Source organism: Bos indicus x Bos taurus, chromosome 3 (assembly GCF_003369695.1).
Source record: "Bos indicus x Bos taurus breed Angus x Brahman F1 hybrid chromosome 3, Bos_hybrid_MaternalHap_v2.0, whole genome shotgun sequence".
NCBI lineage: Eukaryota > Metazoa > Chordata > Mammalia > Artiodactyla > Bovidae > Bos > Bos indicus x Bos taurus.
Window position 1 is genome coordinate 46877787 of NC_040078.1, and position 24069 is coordinate 46901855.

The 24069-nt window shown below is 33.1% G+C and overlaps 1 protein-coding gene and 2 non-coding genes across 7 annotated transcripts in view; 1 reads left to right on the plus strand and 2 right to left on the minus strand.

Moving 5' to 3' along the window:
* PTBP2 (polypyrimidine tract binding protein 2) overlaps positions 1 to 24069 on the minus strand; it is an 85728-nt gene that overhangs the window by 17513 nt on the left and 44146 nt on the right. For all 5 annotated transcript variants that reach the window (XM_027536433.1, XM_027536432.1, XM_027536435.1 and 2 more), the window contains exons 5-8: positions 23699 to 23842; positions 17747 to 17911; positions 17545 to 17655; positions 8771 to 8966 (exon numbers count right to left, since the gene is read on the minus strand). In XM_027536433.1, coding sequence (XP_027392234.1) covers positions 8771 to 8966; positions 17545 to 17655; positions 17747 to 17911; positions 23699 to 23842 — 616 coding nt within the window. The remainder of the gene's footprint in view (positions 1 to 8770; positions 8967 to 17544; positions 17656 to 17746; positions 17912 to 23698; positions 23843 to 24069) is intronic.
* Positions 13295 to 13509, minus strand: LOC113890656. The gene has a single exon (XR_003510603.1). It is a non-coding gene; the product is annotated as a small nucleolar RNA U3 (small nucleolar RNA).
* Positions 18996 to 19098, plus strand: LOC113890587. Its single transcript, XR_003510548.1, has one exon. It is a non-coding gene; the product is annotated as a U6 spliceosomal RNA (small nuclear RNA).

Here is a 24069-nt window from a genome sequence, read left to right on the forward strand (position 1 = left end):
AATTCAAATATTATTTAAAATATACTAACAGAATTAAATAAACTCTTTAAAAGGTCACTGCTTCAAGTTAATTTGTGATTCACAAGTGAAAATTTTATCCAAATTTAAAAATGAACAATTCAACTTCAGCTCTTGCAACTTCCTTTTTAGAAGAGATATTTTAAAAACTGGAAAAACCCAGTATTTTTAAAATTCAGCCATAGAAAAATAGAGGATACTTTAATAATCCAAAGAACTCAACGTTTTCTAAAAATGCACACATGGAAAAGTAGGCAAGCTCAACTACAGTTTCTAAACTCTCAGATGTTAAAACAGAAACAAAATGAGAAAATCAAATTTATTGGACAGGTATTTTCATGAACTTTGGATGAAAAAAATTCTGATTTATGTTGAAAATGATAAAATACTGGCTTTTAAATTATGTAGTTTTTAAAAACTTTTGTTAGTTTTGAGACTCAGTGATATACTTTAAAATGGGTGTGGTTCAGTACTTCCAGGAAATATTTCTAGGATGTTTTCATATTTGTGAGTAATTATTTTGGTCTCTTGGAGCTTTCAAATGTGACTGCAATACATGAGTTATTTGGTGTGATTTTCTGGCCATAACTGTCTTTGCTATAATTAGTCTTAGAATATTATAGATTAGGATTTTGCTAAGTTTAAGACTTTGGTATGTAAGTTTTAATGTATATTTTGTGAAAAAATAAAAATATAAATTCAGTTTACTATCATATAATATACACATGTATATGAATGACCATATATAATTGGTTTACATATATCATATATATATGAATGATCATATATATATAAATACACAGGCACACAGCTCCTATTCTGGATCCAATTATAGAGTAGGTATACTCATATTTGGTTTTGTAATCATGAAATAACCAGGTTAAACACTGGATGGACTTGGCAACAAAAAAATCTGTCATAGCAACAGAAAACATCCCACTATATAAAAAAGAAGGAAATTAAAACTACAGGCTTACCAATTTACTATATGCATGACATTATTCTACATGAACTCCATAGGGGGGAAAAAGGTAGGCTAAAAGCCTTAGCTAATCTGTAGCACATTTCATTTTAATGTTTATTAGAAGGACAGATTGTTGGAGCCATACTGCCTGGCTGGCTCAGGCCCTCACTAATGATGGGAATTTGAGCAAACTGCTAATCAATTTGTGTTCCAGGCTTTAAATCTATAAAATGGGGGCAATAAGGATAAATTCATTTAAGAATGGTGAGGATTAACTCACAAGAGGGTTAAGAATGATGCATTGGCATATACTCAATAAATGATAGACTATTATCAATACCCATATGCATCTACCTTTTGGTTTCTGGGATTGGGACAATTCCATTCTAAAGCACAATATTTTAAATGTTTTTGCCTCAAAATGTATGAAATGAAGAACTGTAAGCAACAAAGGTGGAATCTAAATAATTACTTTTAAACTACTTTTCTGAAAAGATATTCCTGTGGTAGGAACTATCCCAAAAAGGATCTCCCTAAGGCACTTTGATAGTGGAGCCAAACTTTTATAGGGAGAGAAAACAGTGGTAGAAAAAAAGCTAACCCCCTTCTATCAATACCAATTATCCAAAAAATCTCACTCCTTAGAAACTGGTCTATGTGTATTTTTAAGACTCCTTTTTCACCACCATTTCTTTCTAGAAAGTGTGTGTCCTTCAGTTGTGTCAGACTCTTTGCAACCCTGTAGACTGTAGCCCGCCAGGCTTCTCTGTCCATGGAATTCTCCAGGCAAGAATACTGGAGTGGAATGCCATTTCCTTCTCAGAAGTATTTATTTACCTATATCATAAAGATGAACTTTAAGTGGCCTTACAATATACCAAGTGGCAATTTTATTCTTTCTAAGCTCTGGTGCTACTGAATGGTTCAGCAAAAACACTGAAACAAGAATTTCCAAATAACATTCATCTTTGGAGGATACAGAAACCATGAATAGCTTAAATTTATTACAAAGTATCTACAAACAACACTAAATATATTTTATTTTCTAAAACATATACAAAAGGAAAATCACAGGCAGCACTTAAATATATTTGTTAAGACAATATTCGATTACTGCTCTATTAGCTCAATACTAATTTTCAACTTTGTAAGTTCCCTGCCCCCATTGCTCTATTGTAATGGGATACATGAGACATGTTTCACAGAAGATGTTTTTTACTGCACACCTACGGAATCATATTAAAAAAATAAAAAGACACAGAACAAACATACATATGGATACAAGGAAAAAGATGCTAACTTTTTGACTGAATTAATAACACACTGGTGGAGGGGGCCCCCCACCCCCGCCACAGTTAGTTTTAATAGAGAAGTGATTTTAGTCCACTAGGTTTTACGAAAAAAGTTTTTATGCTTCCTGGTTATTTCATGGGATGAATTCTTGTTTGAGATAAATATACCTAAATTTGATTAGTTCTCTTTAGTCCTTTAACCACTCCCCTCTTCCTTTTTGGGATCATTAAGACTGGGTGTTCTTTGGAAGGAATGATGCTAAAACTGAAACTCCAGTACTTTGGCCACCTCATGCAAAGAGTTGACTCATTGGAAACGACTCTGATGCTGGGAGGGATTGGGGGCAGGAGGAGAAGGGGACGACAGAGGATGAGATGGCTGGATGGCATCACTGACTCGATGGACGTGAGTTTGAGTGAACTCTGGGAGATGGTGATGGACAGGGAGGCCTGGCGTGCTGTGACTCATGGGGTGGCCAAGAGTTGGACACGACTGAGCGACTGAACTGAACTGAAGATCAAATAATAATAACAACATAAATAAATTAAAAAACACTCACTTCTAGGGTAAGGTCACCATCTCAAACCACTCTAGGGCTATCAAAACCTGGAAGTAACTAAGAGTTTCAAGTTTAAAGCAGAAGTAGGGAAGAATCTAGTCTGTACCCACTCACACATAATAAACTAAAAGCAAAATCTGGACATAACTTCTTCCACTAAAAATTAGCAAATAAATTCAAGAACTTAACTAACTGTCCTGCACAAACTGTAAATAGCCCTAGTTGACAAAGGAACACTAAACACTTTCAACCAATTATTGTAGAAGAAATGTTTAAATCAGAAGAAAAATCCAAAATTTGCAACCTCCAAATGAAATAAAGGCAGCAGCCATTAGTTGATACTAAAACCATTAATAGAAAAATAAAATGGAAGGATCAGAATGTCACCACCTGAAACCACAATCTTAAAGTATCACTAAAATCACTAAAAGTGACCCAACCATATATTTTACGCTTCCAACTGAGATCACAAGGAACATCATATTCCATATTCTTGCTTTAAAAATGTAAATAACAGAATCTGAATCTAATCTAGCTTTTGGAGCTAATTTCTTATTTATATAAAAGATGCAGTGGATTGAAGAACAAGTTAATGCTACTATAGCCAGACCAATCCAGACTGTGGCATTTTCTAAAAGGATATAACTAGGTTTCTATAATAAATAAGTCAATGAAACTGAGGGTTGGGTGGAAGAAGATGACTTTAATAATCTCTATATAAAAATAACCTCTATATCACTAATCTTCAGAATAATAGACACTCAGGAGACACAGTTACCAAACGCAGTATGTGGCTCTTGAAAAGATCCTATTCTGAACAAATCAACCCTTAAAAAACATTTTTTGAGACAATTGGGGAAATTCAAGATGAACTGGGTATTCAACATTAAGAGACCATTCTCAATTTTGGTAAGTTTTATGATCAGGTTTTAATCAACTTCCATCAGGTATGGTTGCTAAGAAAATGTCATTATTTTAGAGAAATTATGAAAATGTTTGAGATGACATAATGTTGAGGATTTGCTTTAAAATATAACAGAAAAAATGAACAGATATAACAAGTGTGGAAACTAGTGAATGGAGATGATGAATATATAGGGTTTATTACATCAGTATATGATAAAAAAAAAAAACTTTAATAAAAGCTTTTAAAAAATCACCATGTAAATAACCCATTCAAAAAAAAAAGAGTTCACAAGTCATTTAAAGTTTTAAAATATTGTTTTTAAAAATATTTAAAAAACAAGTTTGCTTGTTAATTTTATACATCATAAACACATAAAAAGAAAACCAAAGTAAAGTCAATATAACAGTTAAACTGAACATCTATCAGTGGAACTGTATCAAGGCAGAGTTACAAGGCATGAATAAAAGAAAAGTATTAAAATACTGGGTCAACAGGTATGAAGAATATTTTTATGAGAACACTAATAACTGTGCTAAGAAGCTAAAATAAAGCATCTAAAATATTACATACTTTCTCTATAGCAGTAATGCTCAACTCCCACTACATAGTAAAACCATCTTGGAAACTTAAACAATTACAAATGCACGGAACCCCACTTGCAGTGATTTTCAGTCTAGGGTAGGGCCTGGTGACTTTGATGTGCAGGAAAACTGAGAAGCACAGATATATAAGGATTACAGATTTATCTAGATGGTTGTTACATCTATTCTCAATCATCAATTATTTTAACATCAAAATATCTTATACAAAGTTTGCTTTTCTTTTTAAACTATATGATGAGAAAGGCTGCCACACAGAAGGCTCTATTCTTGGAATGTATTAACTGCATTAATTTAAAAAATGTAGATAGCGTGATCATGAAAAATTACTTTTAGCAATTTTCTAAAAGTGATCCACCCCTTAATAAATTAACTATACTTCTTAAACATGATAAAATGATCATTATAACGACATCTCAATTTATAATCTCAAGGATTTTTGATCACCTTGTTCTTTGATGTAGAATATGAATAACTAATAGTCTGCCAGGTTTGTGATTATGTATTTAAACATCAGATTTCTAACTAATTACAAAGCACTCATCTCCATTCTTAAATAAACTGCATTTTTGAAGACACAGTGATTCCTAACTCTGAAAGAAAGAAGCAGAGAAGCCACATAAAAACTTACTGTGTAAAATAAACCAATTAAAATTTATAATATTGATTCCAAAATGACTAAACTCAGTCAACTGCTTAGATACAAAAATGATACAAAATAAAGTGAATCCCCCTAAATATTTGGCAGAAAAGAATTATCACCTAGTTATCTGTTTCCCTGGTGGCTCAGATGGTGAAGTGGCTGCCTACAATGTGGGAGACCCGGGTTCGATCCCTGGATCGGGAAGATTCCCCTGGAAAAGGAAATGGCAACCCACTACAGTACTCTAGCCTGGAAAATCCAACGGATAGAGGAGCCTGGTGGGCTACAGTCCATGGGGTCGCAAAGAGTTGGCTACTACTGAGCGACTTCACTTACTTTCTTTTCTATCTGTGTTCTTACAGAATTTTTGAAACACAGGGATACCTACAAATTATTTCACTTTGAACAAGTACAGCTTAAGAAAGACTCAAGCTGAAAATGGATCTTATCAATATTAGTTTGTTGTAATCTGAAGTCACCTGATTAGATATCAATGGAAGCAAATAAACAGAGAAAAAAATTTAGTCACCATTCCAGAAGGTATGACCTTACTAAAACAATACTGCATGTCACTAGTCACTACAAACAGCGTCTGATCACTACTTTAAAAAAGTAAAATACTAAGTGATTCTTCATAAAGATTATACTATCCACCAAAGGCGAGTGAAGCGGGCGAGGGTGCAAAGTTACCTTAATGTCCTATAAATGGAAATGTTTGGATTATGATGAATTATTTTAAAACATTTTTTTCCATAACTGGCCAATCTACAGTAACAGTATAAAGCTGAATGCTCAGCTCATAAAATAGGAGCAAAATATCCTTAATATACATTTAACATGTCTTGTATACTCCAAAAGAAAGAATCCACACAACCAATTCAGATTTGTAAATATCTGATGAGCATTTAGAAATTATAAACTAGTTCATAAAATGATAAAAATTAAAATAATCTGACATCCTTATTAATACCCTAGCAAATAAAAATACTAATACTCAATGCTGAACAGGAAAAAGTAGAATAGCCAGCCTCACATACCATGTATGTTAAATTAATTATCACCATTCTGGAAAGAAATTTCAAACAAGAATCACAAGGCTTTAACATTTCTCTGACACAATGATTCTAGTTCTATAGTCTAAGTAAATAAAGGACAAAAACGTTACATACAGGTACTGGTGGTCACAATGCCATTTATATTAATGAAAAGTATGAAGGGAAACTAAACGTTCAACATAAATACAAAAGTATTATATATCCATTAGCAGTCTATCTTGCTATTACAATTACCATTTTTCGGGAAAAAAAAAAAAACCCTCAATAAAATGACAAACACAAAACTGCAAACAGTGTGATTTTAATTTTTTACAAATATGTATTTACATAGAAAATAAGAAAAAATATATCAAAATATAGGTAGTTATCTTATGAATTATAAATATATTCCTTTATTTGATTTTTAAAATTTATAACTCACCTTTAAAAAACTATTTGAGGATATTTAAAAATTTAAAAATCCCCGTTAAAACATGTAAACAATGAAGTCATTTAGTAAAGGAAGATGAATTCACATATTTTCACCCCAAAATATTTTTCTACGTTGACACTATATGGTAGTTTAAGTGTGCAAATAGTATTATGTTTTAAAAAAGTATATACTGTTATTACAAAATACTTTATTGCTAAAAAATGCTAACTATCATGACAATGCTGGGCTGCCACAAACCTTCAATCTGTAAAAGAACACAGTTATCTGTGAAGCACATTGAAACAAGGTACGCCAGAATATTATACTGAAATCTTCAAGAGAGAACAGTGACACCAAATTAATTTACTAAAAACTGAGCAACTTTACTCACATTCTTTTAATGCAAAAATGTAGAACACTTGAGAAATGATAAAAGCACTGAATAAGACAAAAGTTAAGTTATGCCAGGATTGTATAATCTTTTATGAGAAAGATTTCTTATTTATTATTACTCTAAAAAAGAATTCCAACAAGGCCATTACAAGAAAAATGATAAACTCCATAGACAAATCCATGACTCCAACCAGAATCCAAAAAACATACATAAATTCATCAACTACCCCCCCAATAGGCAAATACACATAGCTCTTAGGGTCCCAGGAAGTGATTACGGGTCTAAGGAAGTACTATGTTTGAAACTAGCTGAAATTTCTCGGTCTTTTACCATTGTTTCTTTAATGAGTTCAAAGTAAAATTTTAAACTCCTTAGAAATGACTATAAAATCTTCGTATCATCTTCTACTTTGGTTACTTTAAGAATTAAATAATGTATCTGCCAAGTACCTTGCAGAACCCCTAGGATCTAGAAGCTATTCAATAAATGTTGATTTTTGTCTTTTCTATAAGTTCTATCAGTAAAAAATTAAGAATTCATAGTAACAATTATAAGCAAAGGCCATGATTCGTTCATTACTGTCTCATTCTTGACTTTAAAAAAATGGTACACCATAAAATTGTTAATATTATTTACTTACAAGCCAAGTTGAGGAAATAAAGCTTTAAACTAAGCCCACAGAGTGATGGAGATTCTCTCAGGAAAGAATGTTATCAACCTAAAGAATTCATTATGATAAATTTATCATGATAAATTTATTATGACAAACTGCTATAATTTCTGCAAGTTGTTATTAGACAATCAGAATAAGGTTAAGTTTTGTCTAAAATTATCAGAATTAATTTCAAATATCAAATGCTTCTCTTGTGCATTAGTGTCTCTCTGTTCATAGATGATGTATCACTTATATAACATATTTATAAATGGATAACACATGTTACATATCCACACTAAATAAGTGATGCTTTTTCTTTTTACATTGATGAATGTAAGCTCAACTTATGTTCATCAAACTCCGGGAGACAGTGGATAGAGGAGCCTGGCATGCTACAGTCCATGGGGACACAAAGAGTTGGATAATACTTAGCAACTGAATAATAGCAATAAGCTAAACTCTAAGAACAAGTTTGCGATTCATCAATCTTGGGTTCCATACGTCCAGAAACATTCATTTAATGATAATCTTACAAACTTCAGAAACCAAGAATTTCCTGAATTCATCAAAAGGAAACTAAAATGTCATCTGAAGTTATAAATCACTTATTTTACTTACAAAATAACATTTTCTGTTATTTTTTCTTCATCTTGACTCTGTCAACTATTAGTTGCAAATATTTGTGTTTTTTTTATTAGGTGGGTCAAACCCATTGCTGAATGAGGTGAAATATAATAACTAAGACAAAATGCAAATAAATACCAAAAAAAATTTTATATAAAATTCTTCCTAGTTAAACCTGTGTTTTAAGACTACGATATGTTTTGAAAAATCCATATACCTACTCCCATTATATGCTGCCTCTGTTAACTTTCTGGGTTTTTTTTGTGCAGGGCTAAACTGAAACAATCAGATTGGTTTTCCAATCTAACTGAAACAATTAAGACTGAATATGCACAATGGCTTCTAGATAGCATGACTTTAAAGTGTAAATGTTTTATTAAGAACTCAACAGTATTTTTTCATTAGAGCTTTTCCTCTTCTATTTTGGGAGAGAAGATGAGATAGGTAAAAGCAATGTGACACAACTTTAATTATACTTATGAATTTAGGTTTTTCTTCCAACAGTATTCATATACATTCTTACCTGAGGGGGTGGGGGGATCTAACATAATTTCTTAAAATTCAAAATGGGAGATTCATTATACTTACTGGAGTTTAACAGGCACTTGCCCATTTGGCAGAAGTGGTACAGACAATAAAAATCATACCTAAGAGAGATGTTTCCTTGGCAAATGCTGCAGCTATAGCTGGGTCCAATGCAGGTTGTCCATCCCCAGATGGAAGATCAGGTCGAGTATAATCCCTACTTTTATCATTGTTGTATTTTACATTCAAATTCACAAGCTTGGAAAAATCAATCCTTAGGGTACAGCAAGCATTATAAATATTCTGACCATCTAGGGCCTGTAAAAGTGAATAAAGTATATCAGCAATTTTAAGAGATAAAAATTAGAAAAAGTACGACTCTGACAAAAAACTCAACAATGAAAAGCTGTACATAATAAAAGTTGCCCGGAAAGGGATCAAATTCCATACTCTTTTCTTTGCTACACTAGCTGTATGTATATTGTTTTCCACAAATACTACTGTCTTTAAATAGAAAGTGCTACTTAAATATAAAATATAACCAGTTAAATATATGTGCTAATATACTTTCAATTTCAAAAACCTGCAAATATTTTAATTAAAAAAAACAAAGGCCACAAATATAGTTCATCCTGCCAAAATAGTACTGTAATATCAATAGTTTGCACAATAGTTAAAAGTTAATTTTATTACACATATATTTTTTGCTGGATGGTAATACTTATGCTCTAGAGTTGAAAGACCACTCAATTAGGTCACCTTGAACAAGTTATTTAATATTTTCTAATCTCAGAATCTGGAAGACAGATGACAATGGCTGCCATGCTTCCTTGCAGGATTATTGTAAGGATTAGATAAAAGACCACATGTGTGCAAGTATCATGAATTATAAAGCACAGAAAAAGGCATATAAAGCATATAAAAAATATGCTGCTGTTATGTTTTTTTCTCTTCCTATATAATCGCCATTTATACTCAAGCTAGACAGAAGCTTGGAACAAACTAGACAACAGGAGAATATATTGTTGATTTTTTATTAGAAGAACAAACATTTTCTTTATAAAGTAACAGTTCAGAAATGAAGAACATGTTTAGCTCTAATTCACTTCAAAAATAAAACAACAATTCTTCTGGTAACAATACATAAATAGATCAAGCCTGATATCTATGTAGACCAAGATCTACTAGGTGTGTAAATATAGAACTATATTAATAGTAGACAAACGTATTTTTCACACTTGATGTTTGAAAGAGAATTTTTATATTACTTCAGTATGACTATTTTAATGGCTGTATTATTGGAGAAGGAACGTAACTGAAACACTTAAAAATAGTCAAGAGTGTTCTGTTATGGAAAAAGGAAACCTCAATAGCTGCTTTGTATATAAAGTTTATAGTTAAAATATTATATTTAAAATACTCCCACTCTGTGAAAAGAGGAAAACCCTTTCCTTTAACATACAAAATTAAGATTTAAGTGAATATATTTACCAAGCTAAAAGCTAACTTAAAAACACAATTCAACACAAGTTTCCCCATTTCTATATTCACATAAAGAGACTACATGCACATCAGGATTTGAATTCTATTTGAATTAGGGAAAGCACCTATCATCACATGAGAATGGGAAGTATCAACTCTCTCAGGCAGAGTAATATAAATATTAATTCAATACTTCATAAGTAATTAATTCTTATTCAATACCTAATAAGTAATTAATTCAATACTCTGCTGTAAAAGCAAACAAAGCACCGAAAATAGGTCTTCATTTACTCATTCCTATAGGGGAAATGGCGAGTCATGTAATAGAATCTATGTCTCTACCTTATACATGAATGTCAAAATTCACTCTTAGGTGACTATTTCAATAATATATAAAAAATCTGATATAAGAAAAGACCTGACTTTGGATCATAGTACCTCGATTAATGCAAGAAGTAATGTACTGATACAAAATGACTAACTTCAAAACAAGCAGTTTCTTTGGGGCCAGGTTCTATCAAAGAGGTTGACTGCCAAATATCTTAATGATTATGCTAACTGCTTGAAAGCTGTCTAGAAACCTTTAACCAAAAAAAAAAAAAAACCACCTTTATGTAGGTATTATACACAGGTATACCTAAGATACACACAAGGTATACACACAAGGCACACACAAAACTGTACCTTAGATACAAGAGCTAGAGAAATCAGGAAACAATATGTATATAAGCAACAGGGGAGAGGAAAAAGAGCTAAGGATACATGATAACAGAAATCCAGGCATTTTCAACAGCTGGCTGAGGTAAAATGACAAGTGAAGTAAGAAGAAAAATTAAAGTAAACTATATATGCAAGCTCACTTTAAGTTCATTGTTATTTGCCAACTTCCAGGAAATAACAGTAGCACACAAGTCAGTCAGTGTTCAGCAATCAAGATTGTAGTGATCTTGCTGGAGCAAAGATTTCTGACAGTAAAAGCCCAAGTTAATTTGCAAAAAAGCCTCTCAAATGTATCTATGCAAAGGGAAAGTTTGGAGAGTACATGAAAACAATCAGGAAAAAATATCTTCATAGTAAATATAAGATTTATGTCAAAAACATGATAAACTCAGTAAAGATGTTAAATATAGAATGAATAATTAACACCACAATGAAACACTGCATATGGATAAAAAATAGGAAAAGCCACTAATGAAACTTAATGAAATATATTCTCCTGGAAGGAAATCATTAATGATAGGATTTCCAAAAGACACAGTGTCACTGTGCAGTGTCAACTGCACATATTCCTAATAAAAGTGGATAATACCCCTAAAAGCTGTGTTACAATTTTCTACCAAGTGTGTTACAATTTCAGGGTTGTATAAATTAAATAATTTTAAAAGATCCTGGGTGAAAAGGAGTCTACTTCTATACCTTGAGGGCTTCCCTGGTGATTCAGAGGTTAAAGCATCTGCCTGAAATGCGGTAGACCTGGGTTCGATCCCTGGGTCCGGAAGATCCCCTGGAGGAGGAAATGGCAACTCACTCCAGTATTCTTGCCTGGAGAATCCCATGGACGGAGGAGCCTGGTAGGCTACAGTCCACGGGGTCACAAAGAGTCGGACATGACTAAGCGACTTCACTTTCTATACCTTGAAAATACAGAAACTGAACTAGAAAGCCACAGTAAGTGAATGATATTTTTGTTTGCCAATACACTGAAAAAGATTTCTGAAAAAGGCATTAGGGCCTTTTCATTAATAAATGTGAGGATCATTTAAAATAATTTATTTTATTTGATAATCATTATTTTTACAATGATTGGTGATTACTGGTGGTGACTACCACCCTAAATGCCAACCTCAATATACGTAACATTACCTTGTTGGTTGACTTAAGAGGGTTTTTATTTTTAATTAACTAATTAAAAGATCATGACTTGACAATATTGTAATGTTTTTTGCCATACATAGACATGAATTAGCCATGGGTGTACATGTGTCCCCTGACTTCAGAGGTTTTAAGAGAGACTGGACTGCAATATACACGAACCTCAGAACAAATTCAGGTGATGGTTAAATTTTTCCCCTCCAACCCTCACTAATACAACTCCATTTTTAAGATTTTTTTTCCTGAGTTACTATTCTCTTATAAAATAAAATGGTAGGGGGAAATAATTCCAATTAACTGAAAGTAATTGCCAAAGATCGTAACTAATACATGGCAAGAGTCTGGTTGGCAATGTCACTCAAGCTGCCTTTACATGGCAGTGATTCCCAGGGCTTGAAAAACTAAACAGAGCAGTGGGCTCCCAATCCCAAAGATTATAACTGTTAGCTCAGAGGAGCCTAAGAGTCCCATTTTTTATAAGCAATCTATATGAAAAGAAGGTTCTGAACCATACTTTAAAAGAACACTCTAAGTTCTCTTCCCCTCCAAACCTAAAGATACACTATGCCTGCTAAATGAATTCCCAAGGCATAGGTGATATTTTTTCATTCTCTCAATCATCTGATCAACTATCACTATAGAAGTAGAGAAGCAGGCTTGAAATTCTCTTCCCAAACTATTATTCCTTACCTGTAAATTTTACATGATTTCTACTGTTTTAACAAGCATAAAAATGTAGCACCTGAATTACAAAGTTTAGATCTAACTCATTTTATTACACACTGAGATGTACATGGATGGTTGAAAGGTAGGAAGAGATCTACAGCACACCAGCTGTCGGCTAAGTTGTGTCATGTTGAAAAAAATGCCCTCATATCTATAATGTGTTAGGTTCTAAGAACACAGCAGAGAACAAAGCAGACATGACAACCACTCTTATACAGCTTATAGTCCAACAGATAACACAGACACTTTTTTGTTTAGTTGCTCAGTCATGCCCAACTCTTTTGCAACCCTATGGACTACAGCCCAGCAGGTCTTCTGTCCGTGGGATTTCCCAGGCAAGAATACTGGAGTGGGCTGCCATTTCTTCCTCCAGAATTCAGACACTTAATAAGTAATCATAAATTTGATCCATGGTGGTGAGAACTAAGAAAAGAAGGGATCAAATCTAGTTGAAAGGTTATAGAAGACCTCTCTGGAGAAGAGATTTCTAAACTGAAACCTGAAAGACAGAAATGAGTTGGTCATAAAGAGATGAAGAGAAAAGTATTTTATTTATTTTTTTTTTTTCCACTCAGATTACGTTCTTTCCCTCTTCATCTCCTAAAAGGAAAAGAAGAACGATCATCAATGGCTAATGGCAGCTGCAGAAGCAACACCAAAAGCCGACTTCACACTCAGAAGAGAACGCTTTATCTCCTCCTCGTGGTTTCGGGTGCTCTACACGTTCAGAGAAACTTCTCCAGTAATGAACTATAGAAATGATCCCTGAAAGTATAGTCTTGAGAAAAGTATTTTAGCACATAGAATATAGCAAGTTGTAAGCCCATGAGATCAGAGAATACACAGCATACACAAGAATTTAAAGAAGTTCAATACACATTAGATGCAGACAAATACTGTTTGATTCCATTTATGAGATACCTAGAATACTCCAATTCATAGTCAGAAAGTACACTGGTAGATGCCAGGGGACTGGGAGTGGAAGTTGGGGAGGGGAACTGGGGAGTTAGTGTTTAATAGAGACAGAGTTTCAGTTTAGGAAGGTGGAAAATTCAGACATGGATGATGGTGAAAGTTGCACAACAATATGAATGTGCTTAGTGCCACTGAACTGTGCAGTTAAATATGGTTAAAATAGTATTTTTTACGTGACTTTTACCACAATAAAAATCATAAAAAAAAAAAAAAAAAAGCCCAATATGGTTACAGAGGTGTAAGATGAGACTGGAGAGGCAAGATTTAAGAGTTTTATATAAGTATGTTAAAGAAAGAGCATTTTTATACCAAGGACACAAATCAGTCATTGAAGGGTACAGAGAAAGGAAGAAATATGACTTTAAGTTGAGATCATTCTTAAAACTCACAGTGGTGGATTTAGACTAGAAGGCCAATGAGGCACAGATTTAAGAGACGGCTTGATGGTTTAGATTAGTGCTACTCAAACTGTGGTTCATGGACTAGCAGCCCAGTTCACCTTGCATGAAAAGAAGTTTGTATCAGAATTTATGATCAATATTGACACTAAACAAACTATAGCTTAAAGTAAGCTAATTTGAATGTTGGCACAAGCTTCTTATAGCATTGGAGACTAGCACTTTGAAAAACACTAGCTTAGGCTGCAGTGACGACAATTAAGAGTTGGAGGCAAAAGGATAGACTGAACAAAAACTTAGGATCTAAAATCAGTAAGATTTGGTGATAGGCTGAAAGGAGGAAGAAGAAAGAAAGATTCAATGTTTTCTGTCTTGTTTCTTAGATTGATGGTACTTTGTCCTGATCAATACCTAGAGAATGGTATATGAAATACAGATTTTAGTATTTTTGGTGGTGGTGGGGCGGGGGGTGACAGGAGTTTAATTGAACACACTAAGTCTGAAGGTGCTCCACCGTCCTAGCCTGGGTCTCTCAGAAGATGTGTGACCTAGAAATAAAGTTATATGAGTACTGTCAGAATCACAAAGTGTAACTAAGCTGTGTATAACAGGTGAGGTCACCCTAAAAGAAGGGGAGGGATACAACAAATAATGAACAGAGAGGTGGGATGTATCTAGGTGAGAAGTGTTAAAGACCAGGAGAAAAAAGGATTTTAAGAAAGGGAAAGACAGATTCAGTGTCAAAGGTTACCTAGAGGTTAGGTAAGATAAGGACTGAACAATTCTGATGAGATTTAGCTACTCCAGTGATCTCTTGTTGAGTAAATGGGTGCTGAAACCAAATTACAATAAGTAGAGAAATAAGAAGGGAATAAGTATAATAAGCAAAGACAACTTATTTAAGAAGTGTAGTTATAAATGAAAAGAAAGGGAGATGAGGTGTTAGATGGATAAATATACGAATTATGGAGTTAAGGGTAATAAATTCATTAAAAAAAAAAAGAGAGAGACATTTAGGCACACTTGAAAAACTGGTGAGAAGTAACTAACATGGAGAAAAATACAAGAGAAAGGGGAGATAAAAGTACAAAGACTCCTAAGAGGCAGAAGAGGGTGGTGTCTGGTGTTTACTGGTCTTAGAAATATCTATGCCTTATATCTAGAAGAAAGAAATGTGTGGGTATAAGTATATTTTGTGAGAAAGGCTGATAAGAGTTTCCATCTGATAGTTTCTTTTTTTTTCTGAGAAGCAGTAGGCAAGGTCATAAGAGTGAAAAGCGACTTGGTAGAAAGACAAATTTCCATCTGATACAGACAATTGTGGAAAATGGGAGAACATGCTGACTGAAGAAACGTGGTAAGATTTTGCAGGCAGAGTAGAGGGCCTATTTGTAGTTAATGCTGATGAGTTTAAACTGCTATCAACTGGTTAGATTATGTGATATTCTCTGGCTACACTCAATAGTCCAGATAAGGTATGAAGAAAAAATACTGGAGTCATCCAAAGTATAGGTTTTAAAAGGAGTCTGGATTACAAGATAATGGGACAAGCAAGATTAGAAAATAGATTCCTTTTTTCCTTCACCAATAAGTGCAATACAGTAAGCTCAGATACCAGAATAAAAGCTTAATAAAGTAATTATCTCTGTAGATTTTTGTAGAGAAGACCTGAGTGTATGTAAACATTCACCAACACCAGTAGTTTAATGCTTATTTTCTGTGCAGAAGATCGGTTAAATGAAAACCTATTAAATACTGAAAAATATATATAAACTACTTTCCCCATTGAATCACATAGCCCAAATGAGGTACAATTCTGAAACAAATTCCATTTCACTGGTCCTTTACTAAAGTGTGTTCCTCTGGATCAGAAGGGAATGACAAAAAGAAAATATTCCACATTAAGAAAAATGTGCACTATATTTAAATTTGTTTGAAGTTGTGAAAAATGCCATCAAGAACATGGCTTCTAGATTGTCTGCTATTGATCAAACCTCATACCACAATTATTTTGGTATCTATTTTTATCTCCAAAGTTGAAGGGCTGAAGCATGTTAGGAAAGTTGATTATTTTTGAAAAAACAACTTTATAATTGCTAATTTATTCCTGAAAAGGGAAGTATGATTAGATCATGCAATTGGGAACCACTGAGTAGAAACATACTGGAGAAGAGTAGACTGAAAAAATGTCTACTTTACAGATGTGTACATTATAAATCATTTACCTCTTTGAATCTTAGTATCTGCTAACAGGAAAAATTCCTGTTCAGTTTACAATACAGAGTAGTCAGAAAAAGAATGAGATAATAGCACTTGGTAAATCATTTCAATTATGCTATTATTACTAGTAAAGTCTTTCTGCTACCTGAAGCTACTTCTGCTCCCCAAATGAGATTCTAAGAATGGAAATGAAACAGTAGTTAAAAATGGCCTGGTTTCAAACAAGTTATTTTAATCTGGAGGTAGCACTGAAGTAATATACCATAATCAGTCTGAAAGTAAAAGAGTGAAAGAGAGAAAAAAGAGGTAAGACCATTTTAAGTGGAAGATGGCTGATTTAATGGTTTAACCACTCCAATATTCTTGCCGGGAGAATTCCATGGACAGAGAAGCCTGGGGCAGGCTATTATAGTCCACGGGGTTGCAAACAGTCAGACACGACTAAGTGACTAACACTTTACACACACTTAATAAATATTTAATTTTTTAATAGTGGAATAAAAATAACAATATTATACTACAGCACAAGAAGTTAAAGAGACAAAGGAAGATTTAAATAAGACAAAGACTGGTATGCAGTTTTCAATGCTAGCTATAACATGAGCAAATTTTGCTGCTTTGAATAGTTTCTTACCCTCCATATACAACAACAACAACAAAAAGGTAAGTGATTGGAATAAAAAGGAGACCAAGAGCGTATCGAAAAAACCTATTTTTAAAAAATACTTAAAAAGAATATCGGAAATCAACTGAGAGCTTATTACAGCATTTGAGCCACATGAGTACTGATATATTTCAGCCAAAGTACCTTACAGCTAATTAAGTACTTTGAAACTCCCACTGGAAAATGTAAAATCTTAAACAGGTATGCATGCATAATATAATCCTGCTATATCCTCAAGAGCACAAAATATTTGGACCTAGATAAAACAAAAATGCAGAATATAAGCCTATATTATAGATAACTACAAATATGACAATTGTTAAAAATAAACATTTCTTTTTATCACAAATACTAAGCTTTCTAATACTATCTCTATGACATTAATCTGTGTCATCTAAAATGCTATATGGTACTGCTAAGTTATGTCAATATTAGTTACTGACATAATATTAATATTAATATGTAAAATAATAATATTAACGATATTAGTTACATATATATGTGTGTGTATATATATCTGCCACTAAAAATTATTGCTCTCAAAAAAACCTAGACTTACTAGTTTTGCTTGCTGAGCGTTTACTGGATCGCCATACTGGAGAAGAGCTTGAAACTGGTTATTTTTTGTAAATGTGATTATCTTCAATACAGCACCAAACTTAGAAAATATCTGTTAAAATATTAAAAATCAAAACAAATTATATCTACTGTATTATTATTTCTTCATTTTATAGATAAAATGCAAATGAAATTAAACTTACTTGGTGAAGAACATCAAGTGTTACAGGATAATACATATTGTCAATAATTATTCTAAGCACTGGACTCTGGGCTGGAGTCACTGCACTCTCACTAACTGTGGTGCCACTAAGAGGAGTATTTGCTGTCTGGACAGCAGTCACAGCTTGAAGAACTGCTTGAGCACGCTAAAAATCAAAACATAAGCACTTTAGAAACATTCCTGGTATATTCACTTATACTTTGCTACATGCTACAGTATTAAATTCTTTTCTAGAACACATACGGATTAAATAAAATTTAACACTCACTCAGTAAATACACTTTTAAGCACCTGCCATAAGCCACATATTGCCTGTTTACAATTCAAGTATCATACTAGTATTTACCTCAAAACAGTTATTGAGGGTTTGGGACCAATGCTGAACAAGATAGATAAGTCATGTAATTTATTCTCAAAACAGCATGATGTAGTCTGACAGATTCAGAAAATGTTTTAAACAGAAACTTTTAGAGAACAATGAAACTTTAACATTATTCATTCCATAAAAAAGGCAAATGGCAAACCTTAAGAGGAAATTACTAGATTATCCAAAAGAACACCTATAAAGCTTATTATTTCTAATAAATCCTAAAAGAGAAACATTCAGATACAAATTTTTTTTTGATACTAGTGTAACTTTTGAAACCAAAATTTTTACAACAGAAACCGATGTATACCACAGTACACAGCCATAAAATTTTCAGGAAAACTTCAAGATAAAATATAAAGAATCTTTCCCATCCATGTTATTGTTTCTAATATATCATTAATGGTAAAATGCACTATCCTTTTATGTAGGACTAATAAGATATTGCTAATTGAACCATGACAGATCAACTTATAAGACATATCTTGATTTCTGAGATTTTAAAAAGTGAAAAAAATATATACAGAATTGAGAAAATACAGTATTTTTAGGAAATGTCAACTAAATCTATGTTAAATGCTCCAGAAACACTGCCTTTATTACCATTATGTCTTTTCTATTATTTCTCTGACAGATTCACTGATAAGGAAATAATTGTTTTCTACCTTATTTGGGGGTCAAAAAACCTATATAAAGGCAAATAACTGTTAAATATAATAGTAACTAACACCTCTATGCTGCTTTACAGTTTGAAGAAGTTGTACTGGCAGACGAACAGGCGTATATATAAACAAAGCACAGCGATAAATGAAAAGGAAGACAAACACAAAAGAATAAGAACACTATGTATAAGGAAGGATCCGTGCTCCCTTTAGCAGCACACATACCAATATTGAAACAATACAGAGTTTAACATGGTCCTATGCAAATATGACCCCCAAATTCATGAAGTGTCACATTTTTTTCTGGACCTGTTAGCTAAAGTGGTGTTGGTAATCATTTTGCAAAACATAAATAAATCATTTTGCAAAACATAAATAAATCAAATAAATAAGTTGTATATCTTAAAATTTACACAATGTATATGTCTATTATCTCAACAAAGGTGAGGGGATGCTCATTTCACTGAGATCAGCCTTGGGATTTCTTTGGAAGGAATGATGCTAAAGCTGAAACTCCAGTACTTTGGCCACCTCATGCAAAGAGTTGATTCATTGGAAAAGACCCTGATGCTGGGAGGGATTGGGGGCAGGAGGAGAAGGGGACGACAGAGGATGAGATGGCTGGATGGCATCACTAACTCGATGGACGTGAGTCTGGGTGAACTCCGGGAGTTGGTTATGGACAGGGAGGCCTGGCGTGTTGCGATTCATGGGGTCGCAAAGAGTCGGACACGACTGAGCGACTGATCTGATCAGATCTGATAACTAGGAAATCACAGAGCATAATCTCAAAGAGACCACACACTCATCTAGTCAAACTTCGTCATCTACATGATAATTAAATAAAACACGACCTATAAATTTATGTTAGCTAAAGTGACTAAAATCCAACATTTTGAAATATATGATAAATATTTAATACAATGGACACATTTACACGACTTATAGATATTATAAAAGAGGGATGAAAGTATTTCTAGAACAATGTTTTTTAAATATTTGAACATATTTAGTCCAATACAAATTTAAATAAAGTATTTTAAGTAGCTCATTGCAATATCACTTTCTTCATTACTGAACATGTCTACATACATTTATTATAATAAGCATGGAAATATCACAACTTAGAACAACCCTTCTGCTACTATTTCAAATAACTGAATCAAATACCTTTCTAAACAGGAATCACATGATCATGGCATACTATCCAAACAGTATAAAAAGTTAACTTTCCTCTGCAACTCACTCACCTGTATGCTTTCCCCTACGAACCCTCACAATAATCTTGGGTATTCTTCCAGAGACATCACCTACATATTCAAGCATGTATGTACATATATACTCCATACAAGCATATAAGCACTTATCTACTGCATATCTTTCTTTCCAATACTATACTCACTCTCTACATCTTCCTTTTTTTACCTTAACAATTATGTTCTCTATTAACAAAGAACTTCATTCATGTTTCATACATGTTTTAAAAATATTCATGGAGCAGAGGTGACCTGCCAATCTAGATTTTAATTAAACTTTGTATTGAAACAATCATACACATAAAAGGACACAAATCATGAGTATACACAGCTCAATAAAATATCAAATAAACCATATCATGAAAGCACTATCGAGATAAAAAAAAGAACATTACCAACACTCCAAAAGCCACACACGTTTTCTCCCAGTTATGTAAATGGAATGTACTACTCTGGTCTGGCTTCTTCCAATAAACATAATTTTTATGATGTCCATTCAAGATTTGGATGCACCAGTAGCTAGCTTGTTCATTCTTTTTGCCAGGGAGTATTCCAACAAATAAATATACCACAACACATTCTACTGCTGCTCAACATTTAGATCATTTCCAGCCTTGGGTAATTACATATAGTGTGCGATGAACTTGCCCATACATATCTTTTGATGCACATATATATAAATTTTCTCAGATATATGACTAGTAAAATTACTGTGTCAAAGAACAGGAATATGCTCAGCTTTAGCTGATAAATGAAGATTTAAAAAACTATTCTACCAACTTACATTCCCATCACTTATTTATAAGAGTTCAAGCTTTTCTACATTGTTCCAACACTTGGAATTACCTCAATGTATCCAATATGGTAGCACATGGCAGTATCTCACGTGATTTTAAATTGCATTAAAGGTTCTTAATCCAAACCTAATCCACTTTGTAGATCAGAGGATGGCTTTCAAGGAAACTGGCTTATGGAAACTTGAAGATGTCTAACAACTGGTCATATGAAGTGTGGGATGGAAACTTGGCACAAACATAGGCAGGTCACAATATTTCAGGCAAAAGTTACATCACAGAAACAGTGGCCTCCAAAGACAAAATAAGAGAAGGTATGCCAAGTTATAGGATCTATCATTACTACTGAGATAGAAGCACAGGAAAATGGAGGGGGGAGCAGCCACAGACAGAAACAGTAGTCATCTCAGAAAGGACCTTTATCCTGAGCATGAAAACAAACTGCTGCAGGGGAGCAAGTTAGATCTGTGCATTTTAGAAAGAGATACACACACGTTTGTACTAGGGAGAAAGTATTCAAGACAAAAATTAAACATCAGTAAGAGAGTTACTAACTTTCCTAGTGGCTCAGACGGTAAAGCGTCTGCCTACAATGCAGGAGACCTGGGTTTGATCCCTGGGTTGGGAAGATCCCCTGGAGAAGGAAATGGCAACCACTCCAGTAATCTTGCTTGGAAAATCCCATGGACGGAGGAGCCTGGTAGGTTAAAATCCATGGGTTGCCAAAGAGTCAGACACGACTGAGTGGCTTCACTTCAAGAGAGTTATTAGGTAAGATTATTATATAGCTAAGACATGGCTATGTCTGAGCAACTGAAGTAGAAAAAAAGAAATGAAAACTGGGCAGATATTGAGAAGAGTGAATTCATACGACTTGTGACTTGATAAAAGGTTGTGGAAGAATTCATGGTTGATGTACATATTCGTCTCTCTTTTGTTATAAAACACTATTAAAATGCCTATAAATAAATAAAAAATGGAATAAATGCAGACACTGAAGAGAGGTCATCACTGGCCAAGAATAATTTTATCAGATTCCTGGAACACAGAAATTGCATGGACTGAAGACACAGTGAACACATAGCAAACAGCATTTGCATTGGTAGCAGCCATAGGAATCAAATTAGAAACTGGCAGGTACACAGGAGGAGGTGAAATGGAATGTGAAAATAAAAGGATTAACAGAAAGCCTGGCTAACAAACAGCTAAACTCTTCTTCCTCCTCACCATCAACCAACTTAATAAAAACAAAATCAACAACTAAACACCCCCTTAAAAGAACAGAAACTCTAAAGAGGGTTTTAAAGGCCTAAGTAAAGACCTCTTTGGCATTTGGGGGGGATCCCAGCTTAGTATCCAACTCATTACTTTACTCTAGAGGAAAGCATGTAAAGTCCAATAAAACCTAACTGCCCATTCTGAAATATAAAACAAGCAATGAGAGCGGGTGGGATGAAGGAGGAGAGCAAGATAAACAGCTAATACTAAGGAAAGTAAAAGATAGCGGAGTGTTTAAAAATACCATTAATTAGTATCCATAAACAATGACCAGGTGTAATATAAAAAGGCTATTAAAGAAGAATTTTTTTAAGTCAAAAATATGGCTGTAACCTTTTTTTCAACAGAAGGAACGTTGCACTGATTATTCCCTATGTCAAAAATAACCAAAACTGTAATAAGTGTTTTACTCTTTAATTTCTGAGGTTTGTTACTCAAATGTCACTTGTCAATCAGGCTTCCACTGGTTATCCTATTTGAAATTACAAGGCCCCCTCCACACCCCACCACAGACATCTATCTACAGATGTTTTATCTTTGTCCTTTCAACATCCTTTTAATTTCAATCTTTTAAAATGAGAATGAATTCACTAATTACTTTACTGAAAATATTAATATGTTAAACCCAACTGGGATATTAAATGCCACTTTAAGTAAAAAGAATAGAGAATAGGCATTTTCCTTTGATAAAATTTTAAGAAGTACAACTTCTGGTTCAAAAGTAACGAAAATTACCATACTTAAAAAAAAAAACAAAAAACTGAAATGTTAGCCTTATCTTTTAGGCAAAAAGTTTTACAAGCTTATTGTTCATATACTATCAAAATGATCTTAAGTTATTTTTTACAAAGGTTAAATTTTGTGAGGATTATTTTCCATTTGCTAAGGCAGAAGCCAGACACAGCTTTATATTTTACTAAAACAGATAAAATTAGCTAAAAGCTACATTAAAAGAGCTAAAGTTTCTATATCACTGTTTACTGCAATCCTAAGTGTTTATATCTAAAACCACTCTTCTATGATACTTTTCTAAAGAAACATTAATTTTAAATAACTAGAAACTTCTACCTTGCATTTTTAAAAGATAACACATTCATATATTCTCAATTCTTTTATTTCCCTCCAAGAAAATCATTAATTCATCTTTAATAGGAATTTATCCATAAGAAATTAAAACCTATAAAAAGTCAAATAACCAAAGGTACTGAATTTCACACAGTAAATCTAATCAAAGTTGTATAAACAGTTTATAGTTAAGTCCTACCTCAGACAGTTTCTGTACAAGTTTTAATTTGTACAAAGAAAAAGAACTTTGACCAGAACCTTAAAAAAACTGAAAAGATACTATTTAATTTATCCAGTACTAATTTAAAATATGAAAATAAAAGACTGCACATATGTTCTGTAAAGTAATATAATATTTAATACTTAGGGACATACTGTAAGAAAATATAGCAACAACAACAAAAAATTTAAAAGATCATACAAAAATCTTCTCAATGGTTAAAAATTTTCTCCTAATATGAGTCTTAATACGCTCTAGGACATTTTGTTTATGAACCTACACATACTCACTTGGTTTAATGTATTATCTGTTTTTAGTTCCTTGTGATTGGAGTACTGGATATAAATCGGTTGGTTACGAAGGTGAGGTGTCACAGCAGAATAGTAATTAACCATGGTAATAGCTGCTTCCTCTGTTGCTAGTTCCAAAAATGCCTGAAAATTTAAATAGCAAAAATTATAATACTATGAATTAAATTCAAATAAACTTCCATATCTGTGTAATCTATTTGGCTCATTAAAAAATCACTATCGAGAATTGCCCTAATAGGTAGAATCAGAAATCCTTATTGAAGCTTAGAAATACAATTAAAGCTAACCTTAGTAGAAAGCTCTTAGCGTACACAGTATTTCTGCCTTCCATCTCTGATTTCCATACATTA